The sequence below is a fragment of the Anabrus simplex genome, chromosome 1, assembly GCF_040414725.1.
Source record: "Anabrus simplex isolate iqAnaSimp1 chromosome 1, ASM4041472v1, whole genome shotgun sequence".
Classification (NCBI taxonomy): domain Eukaryota; kingdom Metazoa; phylum Arthropoda; class Insecta; order Orthoptera; family Tettigoniidae; genus Anabrus; species Anabrus simplex.
In genome coordinates, this window is record NC_090265.1 from 273,822,771 (window position 1) to 273,849,404 (window position 26,634).

The window sequence follows — 26,634 nt, forward strand, 5'->3', positions numbered from 1 at the left end:
ATCTCCGACCCAGCTCAGAATCGAACCCGGAACCCTGTGAACCAAAGGTCTCAACGCTGACCACTCAGCCAAGGAGTGGAACAGTTTTTAAAATGAGTATATCTACAGTATATCTCATAAACTTAACATGTTACAGATGTGAAAATTGGTATTTGTAATCCCCTTTAAAAATAAAGAAACACGTACTTTTTGTTTTTGGAAAATCAACTTAAGCTGGAAATCGAAAATAAGTGAAGAAGGAGCTGAATTCTCTTTATGAGGACACTTATATCTCATAAACTAAGATATTACAGACATGAAAATCATTTAGAATCCCCTTTAGGAATAAAGAAACCCTTTTTTTTTTCTTTTCTTTTTTTTCTTTTTTTTTTTTACTTAAAAGAGGACTGTTTCTCACATGTAGAGTTCCATGTCGCATGTTCCAGATTTACCTCTGCCAGTAACCTGGTCATCATAGTCCCAAAAGGCAATGCCACAAACGTGGTTTACAAAGAGGTTCCGGGGTAAATGAAATGCAATTTTTTGGTGAAATTTTTACTTTAGGGATTTTCAGATAATATCTTAGTGCAGTACTAACAATTAATTTTTATCAACTTACCAAATCCTCGCGAGCGAAGCTGTGGGTAACAGCTAATGTAATAATAAAGTAAAGTGAACATAATTACCCAACAACAACAAACAAACAAACACACAAGCAAACAACAAGAGTACAACAAGCAAATCCATGGAAAGAAAATATTACATGAGTTACTAATAGTTTGACATTCTAAATCCAGCATCATCATATACAAATTCACACACAACTTAAGTATTTCAAGTACTTAACACTACGAATTACAATACTATAGGTTCAGCTTACTACTAGTTTAACATTACTATGTTAACATGGTAATGTTAAAAACATAATTACCATACAAGAACAGTACAACAAGCAAATCCCTGAAAAAAAAAATATTACACGAAATACTACTAGTTTAAGTTTAAAATTCTAAATCCATCATCATCATATACAAATGCGCACAAAACTTATTTCCCAGTGCTTAACACTACAGCGTACAATACTATAGGTTGAACTTACTACTAGCTTAACATTACAAGTGATAATAAAGTTAAAAACATAGGTAATTACCCAACAACAACAACAAGATGAGTACAACAAACAATTCCCTGGAAAGAGAATACCAGAAGAAAAAACTCCTAGTTTCACAATCTAAACCAAGCAGAAAATCACAAAATCAGTGTCCATAATTGATAACTTTTACTTTTCACTTTACACTAGCACTAATGGCCTTCTTAAATGACTTGATACCGGAAGGGAATCTATCAAAGACTGCTGCAGGTAATTTTTTCCAATCCCTTATGGTCCTGTTAACGAAGGAAAACTTGCCAATGTCTGTATGCTGGTTTCTGGCCCTAATTTTATGCTTATGATCATTTATCGATAAGTATGAGGAGAGTTACAACATATTCCTAATTCTATTCCAGGCAGCCCTTCCCGTATAACTCTTATAAAGACCACACAGGCGAACTAAGTTCTTCTAGATTCAAGACTTTCCCAATTAATGATATTCCCGGTTATGAAACGCATCACTATTCTTTGAACTTTTTCTAGGGAATTTATTATACCCATCCTGTACGTTTTCAAGATATTTTAACAGGAAGCACTAATGAAACATTTTAACATGTGCAACACATCTAAGGATTTTAGAGCGTTATTTTCATTTCATCTTATATTTTGTGTGTTGTGTACATAGTTCATTCCAGATGCTTTTAATACCTTTTAACATAATTTGTGTGTGTTTGTACATTTTTGTATTATGACTGATGATGGCCAGCTAAGGCCAAAACTAGTTCCTAGATTTAAAATGTAATGTAAACATTGCATAATATTGTATCGATAAGGTGGACCATTATGGCATAAGTTTAGTTATTATCATTTTGGCAGACAGAAACTACAAAAATTGAGGTAAGTAAGCTAGAGCTGGTAACAAAGAAAGTGGCAAAAGTTAGGAAGACACTTCATATGAAATACACACTATAAATGGAGTTAAAAACTGCTCATGAAGGTGATTATTAGGTTGGAGTATAGTGTGACTAGGAAAAAAAAAAGGTATTCTATAAACTTTATCAACAACAAAGATATCAAAATTTCTTGAGTGTTCTCATGAAATGTTTAACATTTGAAGGGGGGCATCCTGATGCTAATACCAATGCTGCAGATCTGACAAAAATAGGGGAAGAAAAATATTTTTGAGTTAGGACGATCTAGATTAGGTAAACACGAAAAGAAGTGCAAAGGAGGGTGATGGATTAATTGCTGTTAAGGAAGGTCTCAATGGGAGTAAGATACTCACTATGAGATACAATGGTATATTAATGAGGTACACATGCCAACTCCACCTGTGAAGCACACCTTGTTAATGAGGGTCATATATTCACTTATGAAATACATAAACACAAGTATTATCAAAGTGTTATTTTTAAATGTGAGTAAAATGTCACTGACATGTCCTACTCGATGACATTTACTATGGAATGATCAAATTACCTTTTAGGAATGATTAACATTCTAAAAGAATACTAGGAATTTTGTTTTTCCAAACCATACCTTTACAGTCATGGTGAACGTGCTCATAGTCAGATGAGTACAGTTGGTTTTCCAGCAACTGACAATATGGCCTCCTAATTTTCCAACAATGTCTCGTACCTCCTTCTTCTGTGTCCCAGTTAAAGTTGACATGACAACTACCATTGGCTCATGAACTAATCTAGGATAAATAAAATTTATATTATCAAAAATACAGAATAGAAAGTTAGAAAGATAAGCAGGTTACTGTACTGAAGTCAATTAAAACTGTGTGTGAATTATATTATCTTTCACATATATGTTGTGTAGAATAAATCAAAGATGGAAAGATAGGAACAGGATTAGAGCATACACAAAGAATGCAGAGCCAACCTTCTTGGAGGCCGAGAAGAAACCGATTTAGAACTAGAACTGAAGGGAAAAGTCAATCTACATGAAGGTGGCAGGGTATGAAAATGTTAAATCTATCCTTGTCTTATTATGTTTCATGTTATTATGATGAATGACAATAAGCACCTTCCCGAAATATCTTTACAGACAGCACTAAAACATTTTCAAGTCAAAATCATTCCTATGCTTACCTACAGACTGCACATCATTTGGCAATACCTAAACAAAAGCAATATGAAAGATACTGAAAAAGTAAGTGTGACATTCTTAAAATTAACCCCATCAAGATTTGTTTACAAACTAACCAGGAAGATGATACTCCTGGAAGATATGAGAATAGAACTGCCACTACCATCTACAGTGACTTATGAAAATGTCTGTGAACACCAGGAAAAGAAAAATGAAATTCAAATAGACTTACACAGCACAGACGACATGCTCAGTCAAGACTAAAAAGGACCAAATTATGAACAAAGGCACCTTTTAATCAGATTCACAGTACATGGATTCTACTTCAAGTGTTGTTGCGCAAAACTTCTCACAAGCCATGTAGAGATTGTGTGTGCTCGCTATGTAGAAAGACATGCTCGAGATACCACACTATAAAATGTAAAATGTGAACTACATCTCTCAAAAGGTTCTGAACTGACAAAAAATAATACGGAAATATCATATGACCATTATTTACAGTATTATCCTTCTCTTTGTTGTATGGCAATTGGCTGCAATAAATAAAAAATGAATAAATTAACAACACCTGTTGATTGATGACTTCGACAGGTGTAAAAACAAACAATGAAGTTCGAGGCGAAAGGGAAGAACTTGTTTGTGCATTAAGTGTATAAATAATATGTCCAACAGCAACAGAAATAAAGGCTGAAGTAAATGACCCCTTAATTTTAATACCAGGTACTGAAATTAAACAATAATAAACAATAATTAAACAATTAAACAATAATAATGTTATTGGCTTTACGTCCCTCTAACTACTTTTTCGGCTTTTGGAGATGCCAAGGTGCCAGAATTTTGTCCTGAAGGAGTTCTTTTACGTGCCAGTAAATCTACCGACATGAGGCCGACGTATTTGAGCACCTTCAAATACCGCCGGACTGAGCCAGGATCTAATCTGCAGGTTGGGGTCAGAAGGTCAGCGCCTCAACAGCCTGAGCCACTCAGCCTGGTGAAATTTAATAAGTACGTGATACTTCTCAAGATACAGCAAGGTGCATCAATGATTTCAGAGGTTAGGTTATATACTCTCACACCTGGTTGAATTTCAGAAATGCTGTTCCCACGTAAATTTATAGCGAAAAGGTTATCATTACTCCACAGGGGCTTGAAACATGCTTTCATAACATATGCACAGAAAATTAAGTTAGGTGATGCTGTTGGAAGTAAAAAAATTGAAAAGTTCACCATAAAAGCCTCTGAAAGTTTTAAGAATGAAACTTAACATGTGTGTTCACAAAGTATTGGAATTATATACTGCAACTAATTCATAAGCCACTGAATGGAAAAGATCAGTTTTGAACAAACTGATTGTTGGCTCATACTAGCTTTAATTTTTCTTTTTACATTTGTATATTTTGTATTTTTTCTGAATTTTACAGAAAATAGGATATAATGACAATCTGCTATACCAAGTAAGTTTATTGCAATTATGAATTCTTGTCATAATGAACTTCAGCTGTACTAGTGTTATTAACGTGAACCAAAAGAGTGACTATTCTTAAAGTAATATCTTCTGAGAAAATTGTACGTAACGTTGACATGGAAATTTCAATTTTTAAAATGTGGTTTGTTGAAATTTGCACCTCTGTTGATAATCTAAAGGGAACAAATAGTTGATGTTATGCATGTATTTTGCCGTAGTTGATGTTAAAAGGTGAGCAAAGTGTGGTAGTCTTGTTTCTTAGATATGAACCTACAAACCGGGCCTTAAAACATGCACATTTCACATCCTGGAACCATTAACATAATAATCATAATCCTTCATTTCTGTTCCATCCCATTAAATGTATGTTGTGCAGCAGCATTTCTTAAGCTGTATGTGCCCAGGGTGCTTAAAGAGTATATTAACTCACTGCGGACCGTGGACGGCGTAAGACATTTAAGCTTGCTCCTATGCTGCGGGCCGTGGATGGAGTAAGATGTTTTTTTTCCAGGCGAAGCAATGCTATTTTTATTCATCATCTATGCATTCTTACACCTTAGTCAGCGTTACTGGTTGTAACAGGAAGTTAGACCTTGTTGAGATAACCCTCGCGTTGAGTGGGCTCATGTTTATCTCGGCAGTTTTAGCTGGAAAGTCTCAGCACTTCCTCGCGCGTCAAGTCGGTACTTGAGATTCCAATGCAGTGCGTGTCGTTCTTACTGAGTGTAGTATAATGGCTTATAAAACAAAGTTTCTTACGGAAGAAGAACTGTTAGATATTGTTCACAATGATGATTCTGGTGATGAACTTATTCCTGAAATAGACTCAGATAGTGAAAGTGAGAGTGACGAGGAAATTCCGATTCCCGAATACGATAGGCCTATAGAGGAAAGTGAAGTGCCTGATGCATATCATCCTAGTTACTGTCCACCTGTTCCACCATTTACAGGGAATTCAGGGCTAAACGTTCAAATAGAAAATGAGCAGGATATTATGAGTTATGTGAGTATTTTCATGAATGACGAATTTTATCAGTACGGGTGTGAGCAGACGAATCTATACGCGAGTCACATGATAAGTGCGGCGCCCTGGCCTTTCATAAAGAATTTGATTATGCAATCCTGGAAACCAATTGATGTCTCTGAGTTGAAAAAGTTTTTAGGGTTGATGTTCATCACAGGTATAGTCCAAAAGCCTGATATAAAAATGTACTGGACCGACGACCCTGTTTTTCAGACTCCGATAGTTTCTAAAACAATGTTCCGAACACGCTTCCTTTATATTCTTTCATTTCTTCACTTCAGTGGCAGTAATCATTATGCCGATAGTACAGATAGGCTGTATAAAATTAGACCTATTTTGGAAATATTGAGCAATAAATTTTCAACCGTATACACTCCAGGCAAAAAGATTGCATTGGATGAGGGGAAGCTAGCTTGGCGAGGGCGTTTGAAATTTCAAGTCTACAATCCTGGAAAACTTACTAAGTACGGCATTTTAGTCAGGATGGTGTGCGAGTCTAGTTCAGGATATATTTGCACTCTCAAAATTTATGAAGGAAGTGGAATTTCACTCAGAGACACAGTGTTGGAATTACTGAATCCCTACCTTGACCAGGGTTACGCAGTATATATGGATAATTTTTATAACAGTGTAGGTTTGGCTAAGGAGTTGCCTGAGCGCAACACTACTGTTTGTGGAACAATACGGCAAAACAGGGGGGGTCCCTAAAGAAGTCAGGGAATGACAGAAAAGTCTGAAGAGGGGAGAAATGACTTTTATTAGAGATGGCGAGGTTCTTCTTCTTTCATGGATAGACAAGAGGGTCATAACAATGATTTCAACAATGCATTCAGTAGAAATGATGGAAGCACCAAAAGGTAGATTTGGAAAACCTGCAATGAAGCCGGAATGTATTGCTGATTATAACCCACACATGCATGGAGTGGATAGTGCTGATCAGTACCTTGCAATGTATCCATTCATGAGGAAAACAGTGAAGTGGCCCAAAAAGGTTTTATTTTTTTATTTTACAATGTGCCCTCTTCAATACATTTAGGCTTCATCAAAAGAACACTAGAAACAAATTCCTCTCATTTCTGTTGTTCATGCAAACAGTCTGTAGATATCTGATACAAGATACGCAAATAATTCAGTCAGTATCTCCAGTTCCTTCTGAAGTATCTTCATCAAGTATTGTGCCCTATAATGCCTTCGTCAACGTCAAGCCAATGCTGAAATCTGACCAAGTACATTATAGTTACCAATACACTCACCGCCAGGTGAATCACTTTGGCACATAGCTTACCTTGCTCAATAATCCTCTTCCTTAGCCAAGGAATATCCAAAAATCCTCTCTTAGTGAGCACCTACATTGAAATATAAATGTATCCTCAAAATTTCATTTCTTTATATCCAGTAGTTTTGGCTCGGCAATGGTCGGTTGGTCAGTCAGTCAGGACGTTATTTAATATATATATTGAAGTAAGGGTTTTGTTACTATTGAAACTTTCTTTTAATTTCACACATTGCTACCACTCTTTACATGCCGGATCCCTCTGGGCTTGTTTTCCACTGCGTACCCCTGCTACAATAAGTGTTTTATTATTCTTGATCTTAAACCTGTTGTCTGTTATCGAATTCAGACTTCGCCCCAAAGTACTCTAACACATCATCTTTGTGGAGAATGAAAGCAAGTCCATTTCTGGCTTCATTAGGGTTCCCACTCCAGTATAATATATATATTTTGTAAGGTTTTCTTTTCTGAACCTTTTCATTTTGTCTCACTGTACTCTAAATTCCCGAGTGTGCGTCTGTCCACAAAGTCTACAATTCTTTTGCACTTACCATTAAGTGTGAGGATAATGAAGGTTCCAAGGCCTAACACTGTAGAGGATTTTCTGTTTGGGTAATCTCCCTTAGGTTTTGGCAGTCCCCTGCCACACCAGCAAGGTAGCAGCACTGTGGTGAATTTGTGTGTCATTTCCTACAGAAAGGCTTCACCAAGCCTCCTAAGGGAGATGGAATTCTCCCAGCCTTATATACTGCGTTGAAGAACTGCTCTTTATTCGCAAACAAGCCCAATATAACGGTTTCAAACCAAAGATAATAAACAAAATAATTGGCAAATTCAAACAAAAATTACAAACCAATCTAACACCCGAAACAAAAAAGAAAGACAAATACGCTAAGTTCACATTCTACAACCCCAACCTATACACAGTAACCAATTTATTCAGAAAACATAATTATAAGATCGCATTTTCAACCAGCAACAACACAAAGCAAAAATTTTTTAATCACAACAGTGTCAATTCCCTAGGTAAAAACAAACACTCTGAATAAGGGGTTTATAAATAAAAGTGCCATCAATGTAAAAAAAGTTATGTCGGACAAACTGGGCGCAGTTTTACTGTAAGATACCAAGAACATGTCAATGCCGAAAGACATTAAAAAATTTCTGCGATGGGCCAGCACATGAGTTTAACGGGACATCAATTTACAACCATAGAGCAGGACTTAACTATATTACATAAAATAAACAAAGGAGCTCTCCTTAATACTTTAGAAAATCTATATATTTATTTAGACCAAAAAAGTAATCAAGACAATAACCTCAATGAAACTATTGATAATAGAAACCCTTTATTCGAAGGGACATTATCAAGTCTCGAAGCATTAGGCAAAAAACACAATACAAATAGTAGAAGGATAAACAAGACAGAGCCTCCGCCATTTTGTACATCCCCTCTACCCAGCCCTCCCAAAGTTGATGCCGTGACTGTAACCGACATGCCCCCTCCCCTCTCCGCAGCCCCACCTCCCCGTAGGGAGGAGCATACAACGGAATACACACACCATTACTTCACCAGACGCAAAGTAGCATCAAACGTCCCTCCAGGGTCACAGTAGAATCGGAATTCAGCTATAGCAAGGTAAAGGAACTTTTTTATACATTCTATTATTACGCAAAGACACATGCTTTCGAACAAATTCCCACTACCGTATTTTATTTCATTTCAGAAATTTGAAACGAGGCTCCCTCCAAATTAAAAGATCAGCAATCAGCTCCAAAGTTTCCACATTAGACTCAATCAAAAGCACTATAAGCAAGCACACAACATACAACAACTTACCTGGAAGGAAAGGAAGAAAAACTTTCAACAATTCGAACAATGTTATGAAGTTAAACATTTTTTTTTAATTTTAATTGCATACAGACTTTTTATTTAACAAAGTGAAAAATTTTTTTGAACAACTATTCTAATGAATAGTTTTAAGTCAATCAACCATGTAATCATCTGCTCTCATACCAGTAACACACTAACCCCACATTGTTTTTAATATAATCTATCTTAATTCATATTTAGTTTTTAAGTGAATCAATGTATTTGTAAATCTATGTGTTTAAAATCTTAACCATTCACCTAAGCCACTATAACAGCTGAGGATGTTCCTAAATAAGGAACGAAACATGTACTGTTGACATATAAATAAAAAATTTGCCAAAAGGCAAAATTAAAGTATCAAAACGGTGGAAGAATCTCAATAGTGTATAACAACATATCATTCGACAGATTCATGAACTGCACTTTGATGGATGAAGAAGAGTGATACATGCAGGGCATTTGTGGCAAATCAAGTGAAGGAAATAAGGAACGCTTTCTGATTCAACTTGTTGAAATCATGTTGCAAACAGAAAATCCTGCACACCTTCCTTAAAGAAGATACACTGAAACATAGTTGTTGGAAAATAGATGGTGGGAGTGCCCAACATAGCTGAAACTTAGCAAAGACTGGTGGCCCCACATAATCTGTCTCATAATGAAAATGAAGTCTGTAAAGAAAGAAGAAAAGGAATTGTCGGTACAATAGTAAATTTAGAAGACTGAGAGGGATGGTATCTCTGTTACTTCTACAAGTTCGTCGCCATAAGACCTATCTGTAATACCAATATAAATGGTCCGTTATCTGTGTCGGTGCAACATAAAACAAATAGCAAAATAAAAACTTCTCTAAGCATTGTAAAATAGTGAGAATGGTGTCATGGATGCTGAGGTTTCTGCACAACATCAAACCTAAAGAAGATAATACATTCTTTGGCTGACCTATCTGTTCCTGAAGTAAAGAGAGCTTAACGGAAACTGTTGAAATTGGTACAAAGTGAATCAAGGAAATCCGATTTCAATGCCTTTTATGTGTATTTGAAGATGAAGGTTTTATTTGAATCGAAGACCAGGATAACACAGAGGTGCGATGATAAAGCATCTAAAGCCCCTATCACATTGCTTTAAATCATGAACCGGTTGCCATGTTAATTCTGGAAGAGCACATAAGACATTCTTCTGTCCCTTCTATGTGTTCGGTTCTGGATTCTCAAGGGAAGGAGAACTATTTCACAAGGTTCTTTTGACATTGTTAGATGTAGAAGAATCAGTGTGAGGAAAATAAATTGAATCAGCACCTTTTGCCGAAAATCAAGTGAGACAGGCCGCTGTGTCTAAGGTGGTTGGAGTCAACTTGGCAGGCCTTTACATTTAAACTGTGCGAAGAAGGTTCCAATAGTTATCTTCACCTGCACCAGTTAAAGAGCAGTTAATTTTGAATTTGTTTTGTCCAAATCAATATCTGAATTTTGAGCATGCCCTCAAAGGGATTGTTACATCGTGCCTTCGGCAGTGCATCTCTGAACTATGTGAAAATGTTGACCGTCCTTACAGACTGAGGCTGTTGTCAACTCTTGACCCCTAAGCTATTTATCAAAAGATTCAGAAGATTTAGTGGCATTAACACCAGCAGCATTTCTGCAAGACATTCAAAAGACGGGAGTGCCAGATCTCGACTATACCAAGAGAACCATCTTCTCCAGGAGGTATCAGTACCTACAAGACCTGACAGAGGCACTAAGGAAGAGGTTCAGGCTAGAGTATTTGGGTCAACTTTTGCAACAGTGGGATAAGACAGTTGGTCAGAACCAGATTCACCTGGGAGGAGAAGTACTCATCAGAGATGACAACAAGCAAAGAATCGACTGGCCTGTGGAACAAGTGGCATCTATGTATCCTACGAAAGACTGTGATGCTTGTGTGGTAAAGATGAATACAGCTTCAGGAGATCTGACCAGACCAGATCAATGACTGTGCCGTCTAAAAGCAGGTTCTACACTGAACAGTGATGACAACGCGGTACAGGATGACTAGATACCTGTTTCCAAAACATCTTCTAGAGTTCCTGATAGTGTAATTACAAAAAGTGGAACAAAGGTTAAATTTCGTCCCTGTTTTCTTCGTGACTAACATTCTGTTCATAATTACATTGTGTTTTACTTGTAAGGTTTTGATTTTAATCTAGAATGAAAATTAAAAGGTGAGAGACTCTGACACATGGACATGTGTAAGTAGGTTGTAGAACTACTGTGTACTCATGGACAAAGTGCCCTTTTGCTTTGTATCCTCTGTGAAGAGTCGTTTATTCAATGTTGTCACTGAGGAAATGGTAGTGTGGTCTTCAAGAATATTCTTTTTGAACTGAAGCTGTTTTCAAGTTGTTCCAAGTTTTAATCAGTTTGGTTGATACACTATATTGGGTAGATTAGTGTAACTTGACAGCTCATTATCATATCATACTCACTGCACCTATTTTGAAGTTCCAAGATAATAGACTGGAGGCTTTCAGCACTGTCTTACCATTAAGACCAAGTCACTGGAATAGACTAAACTGCTGACTATATTTCATCTAACTAAATCCCTCCATGCCATTTTATACCTTTCAGTAAATAATCCATATAAACTATGAACATGAAAGGTTAAGGATTACAACCTGTCTAACTTCTGAAAGTACCTTGAACCACGAAATTCTACCATCAGTTCTCATAAATACATTTGATTGCTTGTAATAATCTATCCTTAATCCCATAATACCTCAGTATAGTTAACTTTTCCCCCTTGATAATTTAATGCATTTAGTGGATAGTGAAACATGCTGCATTTCTCTGTAGTAATCTTTGTTTTAAGGATCCTGATATCGTATCAGAATATTAACATAAAATGACATACCTTACCTCCAAATATTCCACTGAAGACCAAACTGGATAGAGTCCCCATCACATAGTCTTTGTGTGGAACCTTTTGGCATTTTAACTGCTCCACTGTCTGGGTTGATAACTGTGCCATACTTTGAACCAGCTTCAGTGATTATGACAGATGGAAGTTTGTTTGGATCATCCTAAAGTTGAAATGTATAAGTACAGAGTTAATGATTAAAATTTCCAATAGTAACTACAAATCCCTACAATTACAGGAAATGGAACTGAATTCATGCAAAACATTTTCATATTCTTCATATTCTAATAATAAGAATTATCTACAATCTGTACAAAAATCAGTCTGCAGTGGTAAGTATCTAAAGCTATGAAAAATAAGCAACAGTCCAGAAAGGAGTGACGTAAGGCTGCAGTTTGTCCCCCCTCCTTTTCAATGTTTACACTGAACAGGCATTAAAGGAAATCAAAGAGGAATTTGGAAAAGGAATCGCAATCCAAGGAGAAGAAATCAAAACTCGGAGATTTGTCGATGATATTGTTATTCTATCTGAGTCTGCAGAAGATCTAAAGAAATTGCTGAATGGTATGGACACATCTTATTATATTATATTATACTATTATATACTATTATAACTATAATAAACAAGTATTGATAAGGTGGAATTCCTTTCCTATTTATAATTGGTGTGGACACAGTCTTGGAGGAGTACAAGGAGAAAATAAATAAGTCCAAAACAAAAGTAATGGAGTGCAGTCAAACAAAGTCAGGCGATGCAGGAAATATGGTAGTTCGGGGAATGAAGTCTTAAAGGAAGTAGATGAATATTATCACTTGGATAGTAGAATAACTAATGATGGCAGAAGTAAAATGCAGACTAGCAACAAGCAAGGAAGGCCTTTCTTAAGAAAAGAAATTTGCTCACTTCGAAATTTGATATAGAAATTAGAAAGACTTTTTGAAGACTTTCGTTTAGAGCATGGCATTGTATGAAAGTTAAACATGGACAATAAATAGCTCAGAAAGAAAGAGAATAGAATCTTTTGAAATGTGGTCTTACAGAAAAATGTTGCAAGGTGAGATGGGTAGATCGAATCACAAAGAAATACTGAATAGAATTAATCGAATGAGAATGATTTGGCAAAATTTGACCAGAAGAGGAGGCAGAATGATAGGACACATCTTAAGACACCCAGTTTTTGAGAGAAGTTTAGGTACTAAAAACAGCAGAAGTAGACCAAGATATGAATATGACAGATTAGATATAGTAGTTATGTAGACATGAAAAGGTTAGCACAGGATAGGGTGGCATGGAAAGCTGCATAAAACCAGTCTACAGACTGATAACACAAACAACAACAAAAACAATATCTGTAAACATAACCCTTTTCTCAGTAAAAAAGTTTCACAACCCTGGCCCTGACTTCTCTATAAAGTAGTTTTAAGAAATGATATCATAAATGCAAAAGATACAGACATGTCAGTAATAATATTGTAGGTCAAGAAGAGGAGGAGAGCACATCCAGTGACATCGAGGAAGAGAGAAGGTACAATCTACGACCAAGGCAAAGTCGACAAGTGTGACAGACTGTTGAAATTGTTTTGAGTTATAGGGTAGATATTGACACAAGTGTAATAGGCTGCTATAACTTGGAAAAAATACTCTTTAACCCTTGGGTAAATAATGCAAATATTGATGATAGTTATTATTATTATTATTATTATTATTATTATTATTATTATTATTATTACTATGTACATAGTTATGTCCGGACTTTATTTGGTATAAATCACGATCATATTATTTGTGAGGTTATCAATCAATCAATACTGATCTGCATTTAGGGCAGTCACCCAGGTGGCAGATTCACTATTTGTTGTTTTCCTAACCTTTTCCTAAATGATTTCAATGACATTGGAAATTTATTGAACATCTCCCTTGGTAAGTTATTCCAATCCCTAACTCCCCTTCCTACAAATGAATATTTGCCTCAATTTGTCCTCTTGTATTCCAACTTTATCTTCATATTGTGATCTTTCCTACTTTTAAAGATGCCACTCAAACTTATCCATCTACTAATGTCATTCCACGCCATTTCTCCGCTGACAGCTCAGAACATACCACTCAGTCGAGTAGCTTGTCTCCTTTCTCCCAGTTCTCTCCAGCCCAAACTTTGCAATATTTTTGTAACGCTACTCTTTTGTTGGAAATCACCCAGAACAAATTGAGCTGCTTTTCTTTGGATTTTTTCCAGTTCTTGAATCAAGTAATCCTGGTGAGGGTCCCATACACTGGAACCATACTCTAGTTGGGGTCTTACCAGAGACTTATATGCCCTCTCCCTTACATCCTTACTACAACCCCTAAACACCCTCATAATCATGTGCAGAGATCTGTATCCTTTATTTACAATCCCATTTATGTAGGGTTGCCATAACTGTCTGCCACAAAACCGGGACAAATACATATTAGCAAATAAGTTCAAATGTAGGCTAGTATTTGGCATACTTTTAATGTTAAACACTTTACAATATATTACAAGTTATGTTTTATTATGGCAGTTGTACTTTTGTTATGACTGTACAGAGTCAAGGTATTTCAACATTCTGACACTGGTGATTAATGTATAGAATTCAGAACAACTTACATTTGTCATATTATATTGTATGTCAAGAATGGCCCTAATTGATACCAAATGTAACCTATTTCTTTCTTCAGGCCAGTGAGCAGTCATTAGTGAGAACACTCTCTCTACATTAGCATTGTGCGCAGGAAGAGAGAAGTAAAACTGGACTATTTTCAGCAATTCGGAGCATTGCTCTTCTGACATACAGCTTTTAAAGAACAGTACCCACTTCTTGCTAGCTAAGAAACCACTGAATTCTTCATTTGATTTATTTTCTTCCAGAAAAGACTTTAATTTCATGACCTGATCAAACAAAATGCTCTCATCCAATTTACAGTTACTATGCTCATGTAGCCATTTGAAAGAATATTCTACCTGATCCCATGTAATTGTCATCTGTAGAAGCAACTGATCCATTTCAACAGATATTCAACAGTTGTTTCATAAAATGACATACATTCATCTTGTAACGTCTGACATTGTGCTTTTATGGTAAGTCAGGTAGAAAATCCTTCACTTTTGAACTAACAAAACCTGCATTCTGTCTTTCTGTTAAAGTGTCAATTACTTCCTGTAGTACCACCCTAACCTCATTTATTGAAATCTCTTTCGTTTCAATCCTGGCAATGGACTTCTGAAACAGATTCATCTGTGCCATGAGAAATCAGAAATAAGCCTCACCAACTTCATCTGAGAAAAAAGATTTCAGGAGAACTGGACATCTGTCTTGTGACATGAAATAAGATTTCAATGGGTGAAACATACGTAAAAATCTTTCAATTGCCAGAAATAAACTTGACCATCTTGTTTTTACATGTCTTTGGAGGTCTTGATATGTAACATTAAGAAATTCACAAAACTCCATGAGTGATGCAACTCACACAGTATATAATAGAAAAGTAATTGTACACTTTTACTATTAAAGCCTGAACATCTACAGAGAGACTGTCAGCACCAACTTGTAGGGCATTATGTAAAATATGGGCTGGACACCCAACCCCTACACCTTTCCTAGCCAGACCCCCAAAATTTGTATTTGTATTATCGCCCCCATATGCACTAATTTTCTCACTGATGTTATTATGTCCTATAACATTACGAATTAATTCAGAAATTGTGTCAGAATTTTCATTGCTACACTCAACAAGATCTAATAGTTTCGACTGGATACCTTCCTCTTTGTCAAAATATTGCATAATTACAGGAAAAATCTTATGATGCTTCTGACTGCTAGCATCTGTACTAATGCTAACAAAATCACACTTGGAAATATTTCCTTTCACTTCCGCTTGTATTAAAGGCGAAATTACATTATTTACTACTGCTTCAGTTTTTGTCTTTGCACTGGAAAAAGTTTTTGCAATTTTCGAATCGTTGAACATAGTTAGGAATAACTTGCTCGTACACGTGGTGGAGTTGTATGAGTGATGGTGCGGTACTGAATGAAAAGCAAACGTTGCCTCTGCAGCAGCTACTTTTCTTTCTTCCGACTTATTGTTACTGAAATAATTCGTCAGTTGCTTACTGGAGGACGCAGAGCTTATGGAATTCCTGTGCTTCACTCTACCTACGTGACCTTTGATGTCACTTTTCCCCCCCATGTGCAATCGAAAAATAGCAAATGTAAAGAAAAATATTATTTTTAAATTACCAAGTCTGACTTCAGGTAAACGGTAAACGAAATTCTTTCATCAATCATTTGTTCTATTCTTCTATAAAAAAATAAAATAAACTTACTTGCATAGTTTACATTCCGCCTCATATTCACTTCTACCTCGTTTTATTGAAGGAAAATCTTTGGCGTATTCATCTTTAAATTTCGTTTTCCGTTTTGATGCCATGCTTAAAAATGTTAAATATTCACTCAGTCAGAATATCACACTGAATATAATCGATTCCTACAGATTCTTGTTCTTCGAACATAGAATAGAACAAGATTCTTTCCAGTATTCTAATTGAAAACAATCTGTAACACCGGAAGTACGTAGAAAGAAGCGATAATTCTATAGTTTAGTTTGACTACTTCATGGATAAGATCAATAAGGTAAAATTTAATGGATACTTCTTGAGTCTCGACCATTCAATTTACTCGAAGTTTTAAGAGATTGGACGGGTGTTTAAATTGTATTTCCTTTAGGAGTATAGGGATTACTTTTTTTAAATCCAGGACTTTTAGTCAGCTGGATGGGTCATTATTTATACCACTCTAATCCGGGACAATCCTGGTTTCCTGGGATGTATGGCAACCCTACATTTATGTGATTACGCCAATGAAGATCTTTCCTTATATTAACACCCAGATACTTACAATGATCCCCACAAGGAACTTTCACCCCATCAACCGCAGTAATTAAAACTGAGAGGACTTTTCCTGTTGTGTGAAACTCACAACCTGACTTTTAACCCTGTTTATCATCATACCATTGCCTACTGTCCATCTCACAACATTATCAACATTACAGTTGCTCACAATCCTGTAACTTATTTATTATTCTATACAGAATAACATCATCCGCACAAAGCCTTACCTCTGATTCCACTTCTTTACTCATATCATTTATACATATAAGAAAACATAAAGGTCCAATAATACAGCCTTAAGAAATTCCCCTCTTAATTATTACAGGGTCAGATAAAGCTTCGCCTACTCTAATTCTCTGAGATCTATTTTCTAGAAATATAGTAACCCATTCAGTCACTCTTTTGTCTAGTCCGATTGCACTCATTTTTGCCAGTAGTCTCCCATGATCCACCCTATCAAATGCTTTAGATAGGTCAATCGCGATACAGTCCATTTGACCTCCTGAATCCAAGATATCTGCTATATCTTGCTGGAATCCTACAAGTTGAACTTCAATGGAATAACCTTTCCTAAACCTAAACTGCCTTCTATCGTACCAGTTATTAATTTCGCAAACATGTCTAATATAATCAGAAAGAATGCCTCCCCAAAGCTTACATGCAACGCATGTCAAACTTACTGACCTGTAATTTTCAGCTTTATGTCTATCACCCTTTCCTTTATACACAGGGGCTACTATAGCAACTCTCCATTCATTTGGTATAGCTCCTTCATGCAAACAGTAATCAAATAAGTACTTCAGATATGGTACTATATCCCAACCCATTGTCTTTAGTATATCCCCCGAAACCTTATCAATTCCAACCGCTTTTCTAGTTTTCAACTTTTGTATCTTACTGTAAATGTCACTGATGTCATAGGTAAATTTCAATACTTCTTTAGTATTAGTCACCTCATCTATCTGGACATTATCCTTGTAACCAACAATCTTTATATACTGCTGACTGAATGCTTCTGCCTTTTGAAGATCCTCGCATACACACTTCCCTTGTTCATTACTGATTCCTGGAATATCCTTCTTGGAACCTGTTTCTGCCTGAAAGTACCTATACTTACACTTCCATTTTTCACTAAAATTTGTATGGCCCCCAACTATGCTTGCCATCATGTTATCCTTAGCCGACTTCTTTGCTATATTCAATTTCCTAGTAAGTTCCTTCAATTTCTCCTTACTTCCACAGCCATTTCTAACTCGACCTGCACCTCCTTAGTCTCTTTACTTCTCTAATATAGTAGATCTTGGGCATTCCTTGCCACCTTTAAAGGTATATACCTATTTTCACATTCCTCAACAATTGCTTTAAACTCATCCCAGAGTCTGTTTACATTTTTATTTACCGTTTTCCACCGATCATAGTTACTTTTTAAAAACTGCCACATGCCTGCTTTATCAGCCATATGGTACTGCCTAATAGTCCTACTTTTAAGACTTTCCTTTCTATCACATTTATTTTTAACTACAACAAAAACAGCTTCATGATCACTAATACCATCTATTACTTTGTTTTCTCTATAGAGCTCATCTGGTTTTACCAGCACCACATCCAAGATATTTTTCCCTCTAGTTGGTTCCATCACTTTCTGAATCAGCTGTCCTTCCCATATTAACTTATTTGCCATTTGTTGGTCATGCTTCCTGTCGTTCTGCCCATAAACGAACAAAACTGTTAAAAGACAAATAGTACAAACCCACCACTGCCCAAAATTTAACCCGGGAGAGGGCGTGCACGGTTGATAAGACCACAACTTATATTTACTAATAGCAATCAGAGTTTATTGTTGTACATTTGATAATTTATAAATTTACTTGTTAATTTATGGTGTTTGGGAGGGGGTTATTTCTTTTACATAGTTTTCTCATTTTTTTGCATGCATAAATTTTTGTATGGTACTTTACAAAAAACAGCTGCCACAACTGTATAGATAAAGTAACATGTAGCCCTTCACTTTTTGGTCCTGGCAAATGAGTTACAATGTTGTGATGTTGTGTCTCCTTGTACGATCACGTGAGAGAGTGCTATGTACATCCCACTTAGTCTGACAGTCTCTTCCAGGGTACTGAGGACCTATAACAGGGTTGACAACTCACTGCACTTCACCGTCATACTCAAATTCAACTGATATTTTAGTTCCCGAATTATGATCACTGGCCTCAAAAAACATCTTTGTCATCTGCTTCCTCTTCTGAAACATCCGCGGAATTTTGTCTCGTACCATCTTCAAATAGCCTCCAGTGAAATGCGCTCGGTTCTCCTGCTAGTGCTTCGTTCCGTGTCTTCTCGTTTTCAACGCTCTCAAGAAGTTAATTTATTCTTTCGTGTTCTTTGTGATCCATTATGAAGTCAAAGATACAATCCGCTAACTGGACAAAACAACAAAAATACAGGAATAAGCCGTAAAATAAATGTCAGAAGCTCAGTACGTCACAGGGCGCGCAGTCGAAAGAACCGCTAATACAGTTGAACCTGACTTATACGTATATCAAAGGGAAGAGAAACATCTACTTGTAACTGAGAATTACTTAGAAATCAGACTTACACAATACACCACATATTTACTGTTAAACCAATGGAATAGACCTACATGTGTAAATCCTTGCAAATAATAAATACATTTACTGAAAAACCAATGGAATAGACCTGCATGGGTAAATCCTTGCAAATAATAAATACATTAAGACAGAAAATATCATTTTGAACTTGGTCCAGCCTTAAAGAAATCAGATAGTTTGGCTTGTTTCACTTTTCTTGCATTAAGAGTATAAACCTCCTTTTGCAAACTTAGTAAGGAATTCAAAACATTTTCACCACAACTTTTAGCACTGATGTAACGCCTACACACATCGATTGCATTTAACACTTCACTCAGTTGAGGTGTTTCAAGATTTAAGTCATTATCTCCATCTCCATCACTGTCACTATCGCTTGTAGCTGGTCGATCACCACCGCGTTGTTGACATGCATCAGCAATAATGTCTTCATCCGGTAGTTCTCCACATACAGCCAGATTATCATCGAAATGCACAAAAGTATCGAATTCTACACCCTCCGGTAGCGTTAGCTCATTGCCAGACAAAACTTCGTCCCCAAAATCATCATTGGAGGCAGCCTCTTCTAGTAAGACACCAGCTTTGTGGAAACAGTTGCTGATTGTGGAGGATGACACCTGCTTCCAGGCAGTCGAAATAAAGTCCATAGCTTGTAGCAAATTAATGGAGAGAGGTTCATCAAATGTTGAACCAGCATTTTTCTATAACGCGCTTTGAAATTTGCAATGATGCCAAAATCAAGCGGTTGTAGAACACTGGTACAGTTAGGAGGGAAAAATTCCACTCGGACATTCTCCAGAACGATTTGAGGTGGATGTGCTGCACATTGATCCATAACAAGAAGGATTTTCTTCTGTTTCTTTTTCATTTTAATGTCCAGTTTTTTCAACCACTGTTCCACTAGAAGCATAGTCATCCAAGAATTTCTGTTGGATTCATATTCCGTAGGTTTTGTTTTTGGACCCTTAAAACACCTCGGATTCTTCGATTTTCCTATCACAAGTGGAGGAAGTTTATCAAATCAATCTGCATTGGTGGCAAGAAGTACTGTTACACGAATTTTACTTTTCTTCCCTCCATGGCATGAGTCACCTCTTTCCGCTAATGTTTTACTGGGAAGGAAATTGTAGAATAGGCCGGTCTCATCACAATTGTAGTTGTTTGGCAGCTGATAATCGCTTAGGATACCCAGCAGAACCTCTTCTTTCCAGTGTTGCATCGCGATATCGTCCACAGCTTTTGAGTCACCACAAATTGTTCTCCCTGTGATTCCATGACGATCTTTAAATCCTTGCAACCATCCTGATGAAGCCTTGAAATCAGTAGTGATACTCATCTTTTTAGCTAAATCTATCGCCTTTGCCTTCACCATGTCGCCACTAATTGGTAGAGCTGCAGCCCGCTTTTGCTGGAACCATGTGAAAAGTGCTTTCTCCAAATCTACGTACCTTCCTTCTTGCTGACGGCTGCGCTTTGCTGATTTTGAACCCAGTTTTAAGAACTTATCCAAAATAGCGTTTCTTTTACTGATGACTGTACATAGCGTTGTATAACGACGGCTTTCTTTAAAAACCTCGTAAGTCTGAATACTCTTCCTATCCATTATATTCCGTAAGACTGGTCACGCCTCCCAGTCCCATATTTATATGCTGTCCAAAAGAATAATTTTCGTTATGGTCATTTTCCTCTGCCAATTTGTAAAGGAAAATGAACCTTAAATACATTATACTGTAGGAATGTGTAAATTTGCCATGCAATCAACATCCCTACAATTCGGTACGTTAAGGTCCATTTTCCTTTAGACTTTAGCAAAGGAAAATGAACACAGCGAAAATTATTCTGATGGACTGCATATAAATATATGAACGGGAGGTGTGGCCAGTCTTAATGGATATAATAGGTAGGAAGAACATTTGGACATACGAGGTTTTAAAAGAAAGCCATCGATAAGCAATCCCTAAGTCTGAAGCAATTTCATTTTTTGTTTTGTGTGGATTTGCGTCCACTTCTCGTATAAATTTTACTTTTACATCTAGGGTATAACTTTTCCTTTTTCTGTTCTCCCTGGCTAATCAAAAGCAAGTGAGTGACAAAACTACTGTTCAACAGTAAACACCACGTACCGGCACCGTGGACATTTTACTTCTCTGTTGTTCCCACAAAAGAAATTCTCATATTCAAACAAATTTACTGTATTTTCTTTTGTTTCCGCACCGAAACCGCTCACTTTCCTTGTAATGTAACTTAATCTTTGGCGGCATTGTGACTGTCAAAAACGACGAAGGTAGAGGAGGAGCGAGATAGAGAGCGAAGAGGACTCGATCGGTTGGCCTTTGTTAAGCCGCCAATAAGTAAGTGTCAATCATGTCACTCGGCGAAACTCTTTGTGTTCTGTTTCAACACCGAAACGAGACCACTCTACTTCCGCCTTCGCCGACAAAGTGGACACTTCGTAAATACAATAGTTTCTTTTAAAAAAGCACGTGCTCATTACAATTACGCAAAACTCAGAGAAATTTCACTGACACTTAATACGTATAACAGCGAATTACGTATAAACGGATTACGTATAAGGTTTAAATAATACGCCTTTAAATTACATTTTGCCGGGACCTAAAGGAAATTACATACAAGTACGAATTATGCAGAATAGAGTTACGTATAAAGCAGGTTCAACTGTATACACTTTCAGAAACCGCATTAACACAATCACGACTGAGGTATCGACAATGTTGTATGTGTTACCCAATACTTCCTAGTAGGATATGATTAGGGTGAGGGAGTCTTACAACAATCACTTAACATCTGGCAAACAAACAAATACTGTTGTGTCGAAAAGAAAGCGATGCGCCTCCTCCCAAGTTAAGAGGACCTGGCAGTTTTGCTAGAGTTCGGTATTGTAACTGATTGCTTCAGTCCATTCACGATGGGTCAAGGACTTCTATTTTTTAGTGATTAAGCATGGTCGCACCTACGTGGCTAGATAAATAGTAAAAATAATCACTAATGGAGTATAGAAAATCTCCACCAGCTGCATGTCCATCCACTTCATGATGTAAAGATAGGAGTTTGATGTGCAATAAGTGCTCCCAGAATTATAGGGCCTATATTTTTCTATGAAACAGTAAATGCTTACCGACATATACCTCATACCAAGCTCATTCTTTCAAGAGTCGATGGAAGAAAAAAGGAGTAATGGTTACTTCATGCAAAATAATGCGACGACACACACTGCTGATCGGTCCACGGAGATAATCATAGGTTATAAACTTCATGGTTCTGATCCGTATTGAATTGTAAGTTCAATATAATTATTAAATTTGTTTCAGGGTTTATTGTGGATTGCAGAGGTGAAAGAAGGTGCTGGGATGAATGGGTCAAACTACAATGTCAAGAATGAATTTAAAACTTAAACTGAAGGTTATATTTTTAACAATTTCCAACTTCACATTTTTTACAGGTACAAGTAGCAAACATTAAACAAGATTGGGAAAAATCCAAGATTCAGAACCTTAACTCTTTGGGCTTTAAGCCCCTAGCTTTACATTTCCTGAGCTACAAGCTCAAATTTACAAAGAGCACAAATTTACTCAAGGGCAGAAATCCCCCTAATTCATTGTGCACTTGCTCCCAAAATACAATGTCTAGCCTTCAAGAGGCATTCATAAATCCTAGAAAAGGAGCGAACAGGCTCTCAGTTTTCCAAGCCTACTCAAGGTAACATAGCATGAAACTCTAATAATCTCTGGCCTTACAGGGCTCTATTTACAAATAGAAATCTTATTACACAGAGGTATCTAGTACCCAACCTACAGCACCTTAGTGAAAAAGAACAGGTTAAATAAATGGCCCGAGTACAATTTGAATGGAGACGAAGACCGAGTTCAAAAAAGAAACTTTAAAAACCTATAGGGCGCTTGGCCGACAAAACAGGGGCTATTCCGAAACTACTGAGGTAGCACACATGGAGATAACTTGAATACATTGCAGAAACAAAACGTGGCACCTCAAACCAAGATGAAGGGGAGCTCGAGAGGGTACATCACTCTCTATCCCCAATTTACAGTAGAAGATTTTATGAAGTTATTACATTAGCCAGCAGAAAGTTACATTTTTAGAAAAAAGGTTACATGGTTAACGATTTCGGACCTTTCCCTCGGGTTAAACTGCAGAGCTAGCAAGAAAGAAAGAAAGATCTTATGTGGCCATTACCTTGTAGAAGTTCTGACAGCTGACGAAGAGGCCTCCCGCCTCCTGCTTGACACACACACTCAGTAAGATGATGATCAATTGGCCCAGAGACGTGAAAATCCGCAGTTTATAAACCCTCGGGGAAAGTTCGAGACCATTCAAGATTAAACTAGCCACACCCTCTCAATTTTATTGGTTAATTTAAAAGTTACACTCAAATCGAAGAAGAAGAAGAAGAAGAAGAAGAAGAAGACTGTGATTGGTAGAAAATTAATTACAATAATTAGGGATTGGCTAGATTCAAAACTGGCGGAAATAAAAGTAAATATTGCCAACCCAAAAATAAATGAACATCAATTAGTAAAAAAAAATTATGAATACAAAACTTCTTTAAATCAAAAGTTCTTTCACTTCGTACCAAGGGTGCATGATCATAGTTTTTAGTAGTGACATCTGTGGAAGAATGTCCAAACTTCTCGATGAATGGCAAACTAAACAAGTAGAAATACAGTCAGTTCAGAAAACTTCACAATAACAAAATTACATCAGATTTTAGTGGTGACATCTTCTGATTAAAGTTCTAAGTAGGTATAGTTTCAATTTCCCTGTTTCACCAGTAGAGGAGTTCTTTTAGGCGCTAGATTTAAATGCGCGGCGTTGCGGTGTACCTCTCGGAACAAAATTAATGTAGTAATGGTCCACCTTTCAATACTATAATCTGTAATATTCTAAATTACATTAATTAACTAGGGACTAGTTTTGGCTGGGGCTGGCCATCTCCAGCCTTAATGTAAAACATCTAATAACTAAACAAATGTACATGCACACAATTGACATAAAACAAATGAAACAAATATATATAAATTGACATTAAAAAATTGGGATGAAATTATGATTAAATTTGAAAATAAACTAAGTTCTAACTTCTTGAGTATGCTCATCACTGAGAATATTTCAACTATTAATTTATATACACAGAACATCTAATTATTAATAATTCAGTAGTAAATGGGAACTGGTAAAAGTTGATCCCATAGTTCATCACCAAATCTATTTGAGTGGTGTCATATGCAAGCCATTGGACACTGCTGTAAATAACCATTAGCTGACGGAGAACTGTTAGATGTTGTTTCATCATCAATCAAGGTTATAAAATGAGATGCTCTCGTGGTGTTTGTTAAATCATGCTGAAATGTTGTTGGACATCGTCAGGATGGCACATGAAGATGTGGTTAACACAGATACATTGTGTCTGGTATAAAATTTGCAATTCATTACGGTGCCCATGAAGTTAACCTGAATAAATTAGATAAAATTAAATTAATGAGATAATACAGATAATAAGGAAGTCTTTAAAGACTGCATGGTTAATTATCCCGCTACATCTCCCAATTTAAATCCCTGTGATTATTACCTGTGGGGGATGTTGCAGAGAAGAACTACAAGAGAACATTGCACAAGTTATTTTGATCACCACACAGGCTGAGATTCGCCGAGTGTCTGCAAACCTATTTACTACGTATCAGACATGTTTGACAGCTAAGGGACAACATTTTGAACATCCAATGTAATGCCAGGTAGGTTTTAGATTAACAGTTTCACTAGAAATAGCTTTCTATAAATGTTAATTGCCACGATGTAGTGAGGAGGAAAGGAGCGTGTTATACCGGCTAGCAACCGAGTGTCATTCCACTAGCCATGCTGTGCTCTAAGTTGGTGCTGCGACCAAAACTAGAAAAGACCGTGTATTATGACCAGATACATAATTTGATATGCAACAGTAAGTTATTTATCCTTCAATCAGATCAAGATTTCGTATAATGTTACAAAACTTAATTTATCTTCGTGGCTATCCAATATATCCTAATTACTTGTAACTATGTTAGATATACACAGTTCAAAAAAATTAGGGGAACAAGTTTTATAACATCTGGTATGTGAACGTTAATTTGGTAGATGGGGCTCCAATGGTCGTACAGCATACCTTGAGACCTTAGCTACTCAGGGTATGTCAAATCGAAGTTATACTCCATCTGTAGGCGTAGCCATGCATTAAACTGTCAGGTGACCCCTAAAAACAAAGTTAATAGCGGTGCGTCCATGTGTCGTTGTGAGGTACACAGACTACTGCGGTCATTTGAGCACATTGTACGTAAACCAGCACATCCCATGAGACATCTTAACGAGGTTCAAGTCGCAAGGACCGTCACTTTGATCCAGGAAGGATGGACTTTTCGTCGTGCTGCTGTAGATCTCAATGTCTCCCCATCAGTTATTCAACGATTGTGGAATCGCTACAATGAGACAGGCCAGTTCACAACGAGGTCGTGGACGCATGACAACCCCACAGGATGACCAATATTTGATCATCTGTGCATTGCGGAGTCGTTCTGCAACTGCCTGAGAACTCCATCAAGACTTTCTGAGGGTCACTGGAGTCATGGTGTCTGACCAGACAGTAAGGAACAGGTTAAGAGAAGTGTCATTACAACCCAGACGTCCTGTTTGAGTGCCCCGTTTAACGCAACATCGCGCAGCTCGCCTTCTGTTTGCCCGTACCCACGTCAACTGGCAACTTCGCCAATGGAGACCTGTGTTATTCACAGACGAATCCAGATTTCCCTTGACACAGCGTGATGGACGTCAACATGTATGGAGACGCTGTGGTGAGCAGTACAAGGCAAATGCTGTTCAGAAAGGCGACCGATTCGGATATGGTTCTGTGATGGTGTAGGGTGGCATCAATATTGATGGCCGTACGAATCTTGTCATCGTCCATGGTACTCTTACCGTTGTGGGGTACATCGAGCAGATACTGCAACAGCATGTGTTGGTTGCTGCATATGGTCTTGGCCCTGAATTCGTACTCGTGCATGACAATGCCAGGGCTCATGTAGCGCACATCACAAGAGCTGCCTTGCGAGAACTGGACATTCAAGAGATGGAATGGCCAGTAGCGAGTCCTGATCTTAGGCTTGACAGAAGTGTTTGTGAGCGTCCTGTTTCACCACAGACTCTCCAAGACCTCGAACCGGCTTTCATTGAAGAATGGGACCTGTTACCGCAACGTGACCTCCACTGACTTATACGGAGCATGCCACGTAGGTGCCAAGCTGTGATAATGCTCGAGGAGGTCATACACCATACTGAAGCTCTCCAACTGTGATAAAAATCCACCCTGGAGGACTGTTCTCACTTTGTTTTCACCCCTATTTAGACATTTCCATTTGTGTT

General features: G+C 37.1%; 1 protein-coding gene and 1 long non-coding RNA gene across 5 annotated transcripts in view; one reads left to right on the forward strand and one right to left on the reverse strand.

Moving 5' to 3' along the window:
* Nucleotides 1-26,634, reverse strand: part of nbs (nibrin) — a 294,050-nt gene that overhangs the window by 199,582 nt on the left and 67,834 nt on the right. For 3 of the 4 annotated variants that reach the window (XM_067159644.2, XM_067159652.2, XM_068231053.1), the window contains 2 exons: nt 11,693-11,856; nt 2,609-2,768 (listed from right to left, as the gene is read on the reverse strand). In XM_067159644.2, coding sequence (XP_067015745.2) covers nt 2,609-2,768; nt 11,693-11,856 — 324 coding nt within the window. Of the gene's footprint in view, nt 1-2,608; nt 2,769-11,687; nt 11,857-26,634 lie in introns of all 4 variants that reach the window. The other variant, XM_067159661.2, reaches the window with a different exon arrangement.
* The window catches only part of LOC136886829 (uncharacterized), a 116,103-nt gene that overhangs the window by 27,530 nt on the left and 61,939 nt on the right, over nt 1-26,634 (forward strand). The window lies entirely within an intron of this gene.